At 32.0% G+C, this 5859-nt stretch overlaps 1 protein-coding gene across 1 annotated transcript; it reads left to right on the forward strand.

The window, feature by feature from the left end:
• Positions 1 to 1679: 1679 nt before the first annotated feature.
• LOC126727679 (TNF receptor-associated factor homolog 1a-like) lies at positions 1680 to 3722 on the forward strand. Its single transcript, XM_050433608.1, has 6 exons — positions 1680 to 1713; positions 2294 to 2420; positions 2500 to 2666; positions 2843 to 3131; positions 3268 to 3467; positions 3568 to 3722. The coding sequence occupies exons 1-6, from the start codon at positions 1680 to 1682 to the stop codon at positions 3720 to 3722; spliced, it is 972 nt and encodes a 323-aa protein (XP_050289565.1).
• Positions 3723 to 5859: the final 2137 nt, after the last annotated feature.

Raw genomic sequence — 5859 nt, forward strand, 5'->3', positions numbered from 1 at the left:
CACATGTCTAGCTTCTAACGACGGCAAATCAAAGAAAACGAGGGCAGCGGAAGAATACATAAAGACAATACTACTCTTGACCACACCATAGAGTCAAAAGTATTGGCTCATATATCACGTTAAAGACAAAATCTTATTGTATTGATTAAATTGAAAAATGTGAAAATAGTGTACAAGAGACTGCCTTTTATAAGGCAAGATAAGATATATGTATTATACAAGTAATAGGAGTCTAGTATAATCAGGTACAAATAGTACAAATAGAACAGTGGGCCGATTGGCGTGAAGTTGAAGTTGAAATTGCATGTACAATTAAGGTTCGATACATGAAGTTGTATGTAAACATAATTCACACACAATCAATTTAAAGAATAATCTATATATATATTATATATATAAAACCAAAGCCTCTGAAATTCCCACAACTTTCCACATCAGCACAACATTAAAAAAAAAAACAAAAAAAAAATAATAATAATAAACCCGACACTCAAAACAATAAAACCAAAAATTCACAATGCTCTGCCTCCCAATCTCTTTCTCATATCTCTCACACTACCATCTCCTTCCCCAAAAACCCAAAACTCAGATAATCTCTCTTCTCGTATCTCTCAAATGCTATCAACTACTTGAAATAAAATGATATGACAATTCGAATAACACGCACAAAATTGAAGTGAAGTTAGAATCTAATTTGGATTTTTTATTGAACTTTTACTCATTTTTTCAGCTTTTATATATAATATATAAGAGATATGATATATGATTTTCCTACAAAAATTAATTGTGATATAGAATACAAATATTGCATCTCATTTTGCAACCACATGTGTGGTGCAGTGTATAAGATACGGTTTGAAACCAGTATATATTTTTGAATTTTGGGCTTTTCCTATCCATTCCAAAACAGATTTTTCCCTTTATTTTGGCCAAATTTTAAACTATTCAACTAGTTTTTCTTTATTTTAGGTTGGCTTTCCTAATCAACACTTATTATAATTATTAAACTTTTTTAATTTTTTGAAAACTTGGGTTATTAAACTATTAATAATATATTTAATATTAAAAAATAAATATATTAATATATAGAGATGGTGCGGTGCAATGTGATTTGTGTGGTTTTCATATTATGAAACTGCAAACTGCATTGAAGCATGCGGTGCAATGTGATACGGTACACTATTACTTGCAATACGATGTGATTATGCCATTTTGCAGATGATTTTAGTGTGATTTATGCTGTTTGATGATCATCCCTAGTATCAACCCTTTCTCCTTTCACTTCCAAGTTCCATCCAATAACAGGTTCCAGGTGTTTTAAGTGCATTGATATGTTTAAAGTGGATTGCATTGCTGTAGAGTATTAATGCACTCTGATTTCCCTCCATGAATAATGCCATGATATGTTTAAAGTGCATTGCGTTGTTCCAAAGTACACCTGCCCTTTGATTTTTCTATGTAAATAAAGCCATGATAATTGATACGTTAAGTACATTGCATGGTCGCTAAGTACTCATGTCCTTTGATTTCCCTTTGATTTCTCTCTATAAATACATGTTTTGTACGGATTATGTCTCACACACATTAGCCTAATATATTGACATCTTGTTAAAAAAAAAAAAAAAAAAAAAAAAAAAAAAAAAAAAAAAAAGGATTTCCAGAATCCTAACTATTCAGTCATGGGCGATTTTCCTACCATCCTCAATGATCCATGTATGTCCTCTATCCCTCTCCGAAGTTTTTTCACTCTATATGTTCGAAAAAAAATATCTCATATATATTTTCTAGCCTAGCTACAGCCTACAAGTAATTATGTTAGATATGTTAGACCTCTGTGATGCCATCAGGTAATTTGAAGAAAAGGAAAGAAATAAATATAAAAAAGATGATCATAGGAGTTTGAACATTTAATAGGCCGTATATATATGCAGTTTTCCATGTATGACTCTGAAATACTTTCTGTTTATTTTTTATTTGTTTTGTTTTTAATTTTTGCTCCTTACAATAATCGTTTTCTCATCTAGAAAAGTATTTTATTTCTCAAAGTTTAAAATAAAAAGAAAGTATTTAGCTAAATATAATATGATATATGATAGATGACAGATGATGAAAAAAAAAATGTGTTATAGTTGCATGATCTATGACCACATTATTCATTTTCTAGTTTTCTTTGACTTTATTGATTATTCTTTATAACTTCTTGTTTGAAATCTTTCCCCAACGCCACACCCTTATGTAATTACTCAATATTTATAGATTGCCCCTTAATTATTCATATTCTATTGTATTGCAGTAATCACAAGATCAAAAAGACACTTTCCTCCAAATAATTTCCTACTTAAAATAGAGTCATACTCTTTACTGTCCAAGACTGGGCTAGAGTGTAAGTCCGAAGTTTTTGAACTTGGCGGGCATAAATGGTGTGCTCTAATTCTCTACCCTCTGAACTGTATTAAATTATTAATGTTTAGTCAAGCTAGTAACTTGCCTTCTTTTCAGGAGGTTGTCTCTCTATCCAAAAGGAATTGAGAAGAATGAGAATGGTCACATCTCCCTTTGCTTGGCAATCGCTGAGACGGGAAAACTTCCTCTTGGTTGGGAGGTTAATGCCAGCTTCAAATTGTTTGTATTTGATCAGATACGGGATGAGCGCTTGACCGTTCAAGGTTTAGTCCTCATAACTGATGCATGAATTTATAATTCTAATTGGAATAAAAAAAATTTGTTTCCATTTTTTTTGTGCCACTTTATGCTATGTCAACTGTGATATGTTATGTGTCAATTTTTTTTTTTTTTTTTTCATTTACTATCTTTAATTTGATGAGTATTTTTTTGGTTGTAGATGTTGGTGGTGCTATTAAAAGATTCAATGATATAAATAGTGAAAGGGGATTTGCCAAATTTCTTCCCCTTGATACCTTCAATGATGCTTCTCAAGGATACCTTGTCAATAACTGTTGCGTATTTGGTGCAGAGGTTTTTGTTCATGAACGTAGTGTCCGAAGGCAGTGTCTTTCCTTTATTGAACAAAAACCCAATAACAGCACTTTGACATGGAAGATTGAAAGATTTTCGACACTAAATGAAGAACAATATTGTTCTCAAGAATTCACCGTTGAAGATTTACAATGGTAATATGTATTACTGGCAGTTGCCCTGATATTGTTTTTTTTTTTTTTTTTTTTTTTTTTTTTTTTTTTTTTTTTAATGTTAATTTTCTGTACTTAGCAGCAGTTATTTGGAACTCTTTTAATTAACTGAATCTAGGAAATTAATGGTCTATCCCAAAGGAGATGCTTGGGCAAAAGAGAAGGCGCTATCAGTCTTCTTGTGTCCATGCAATTGGCTTCTATCAGATCAAAATGTTTTTGCGGAATACAAGCTCCGCATAAGGAATCAAATCAAAGGAAAGCACAAAGAAATTAGAGGAAAATCAAATATTTCAACATGCTTTAAATCGTGCATTCGTACCAAACTATGGATGTATTTAGTTATTTATCTGGTATCTTTCATTTGTTTTGTTCCAGTGCTGTATGCTGAATTTGTTTAATTTCTTTTCTTTTGCAGCTGTATCTTGGTTTTCTTCCTTAGAGTCAGAGGAGAGCTGGGGTTATCCAGATTTTTTGCTTCTAAAAGATCTCTATACTGCATCAAAGGGGTTTCTTGTGAATGATACTTTACTTGTAGAAGCAGAAATTTTAGTGGTGTCTAAAGTTCAGTAGTTCCCTAAGTAACAGCACATACTCATTCGGGGAGCTATTTGGTGATATTGTGGGACAATTATTAATGCAATTTTAGAAATATTCATCTATATGAGAATAGTTTAAATTCATCTTGGTTATGTATATATATTATTGTTACAAGGAACTCAATGATTCCCTATTATGCATGGATTTTTTTTTTTTTTAAATGTAGAAAAATATTTTACAAATATTATAGTATGTATCATAATAATTCGCAAAAACATCATTTTAATTCCTACATTTTTGTGTCAAATTTGGTTCGTACATTTTAGTAGCAATCAATTTGGTTCACGTTATTTTCAACTTGCAGTCAATTTGATCCTTACTATTAATTCACTAACAGAAAATGTCCACGAGACAAATGGCTTGGACAGTTGGCAAAGTTGGTGTTGATGTGGCTGCTAAAACAGTAATTAAAATGCAACATCATTTGTAAACCCAAAACAAAGAAATAAGAAAACCCACAAAAATAGTTATTCAAACAAAACCATCCATATGCTCAAAGAATACCAAGCCGACCCAAGAATTCAACGTCTTCAACAACATAGATTTCTAACAAATAAAAAAAAAAACCCCAATTCATAAACCCGAGCACAAATAAAAGATTTCTCACAATTAAAACAAAACCCAACCATTATACCAACAAAAATGAAGAATTAGATTAAAAAGGAAATTTAAATACAAATTGAGTTTCAGTCATAGATGAAAAAAAAATTAAAAATAAAAAAGAAATTTAAAAAAAAAAAAAAACAAAAAAAAGAGAGAAGCAAAGAGATGAGGAGCAGTGGCCACAGCTGGTGGTGGCGCCATCGTGAGACCATTGTCTATTATGGTGGGTCTTGTAGAGAGACAAGCATGGCTGAGCTCACGAACCTGAACCCAAGAGAAAGAGAGAGCCACCCTATTGTGTTGCAAAGAAAGTGCAAGAAAATCTGGAGAAATTTTTTTAGTTCACCCTTCAAATTTTTTATTGGAGAAATTACACTTTATCATCCTAAATTATGCCTTAAATTATACTTTGCACCCTAAATTATTCGAATGCATAATTTGCATCCTAAACTATGACTATTATTATACTTTGCACCCTATCGTTAGTTTTACTGTTAAATTAGACAGAAATATGAAAATGTGACTTGCACATGTATATTACTTAAGTGACACAAATGTAAAAGACCAAAACCCCCTTCTTTCTAATTAATTAAAAACAAAACACTCTCTCTCTCTCTCTCTCTCTCTCTCTCTCTCTCTCTCTCTCTCTCTCTCTCTCTCTCTCTCTCTCTCTCTCTCTCTCTCTCTCTCTCTCTCTCTCTCTCTCTCTCTCTCTCTCTCTCTCTCTCTCTCTCTCTCTCTCTCTCTCTCTCTGCGTGTCAGGCCCTTGGCACACCATTACTCCACCACTGTGTTAATTGATTATTTACTCTCTTTTTTTTCTTTCTTTATTTGATTACCACTACTACTAGCATGGCTCACCCAAATTCCTTAACCCAAAGCCCCTTCTCATCGCAAAAACTGTGTAAATTTCTTTATTTGATTGCCATTGGCATGGCTTACTGTGTTAATTTTTTTTTTTTTTTTTCCCTTTCTATATTTTAGAGCAAGTCTACTTCCCACACTTCATTTTGTTGGCCTCATCAATTCTCTTCACCAATATCATTCACAACACCACCTTGAGGACCATGACCAAACTATGACAACCTCATAGCAGCATATACACACTCAAAACTACCGAATATTATTTTTGATTTGGGGATTCAGGGTTGCAAAGGATTTTGATTTGGGGTGAGGAGCTGAAAAACATGAGAGAGCGAATAGACAAAAAAAAAAAATAAAAAAAAAATTGTTTTTAATTGATTGGGAAGAAGGGGGTTTTGGTCTTTTAAGTTTGTGACACTTAAGCAATATACATGTGCAGGTAACATGCTTTATATTTTCATCTAACTTAACACTAAAACTAAGGTCAGGGTGCAAAGTGTAACAATAGTTATAATTTAGGGTACAAATTATGCATTCGAATAGTTCATGGTGTAAAGTGTAATCTAGGGTATAGTTCAAGGTAATAAAGTGTAATTTACCCTTTTTAATTATTTTTTTGATGTGATATTTTTTTTTTTCTTAA

This window comes from Quercus robur, chromosome 5 (genome assembly GCF_932294415.1).
Source record: "Quercus robur chromosome 5, dhQueRobu3.1, whole genome shotgun sequence".
Lineage (NCBI taxonomy): Eukaryota > Viridiplantae > Streptophyta > Magnoliopsida > Fagales > Fagaceae > Quercus > Quercus robur.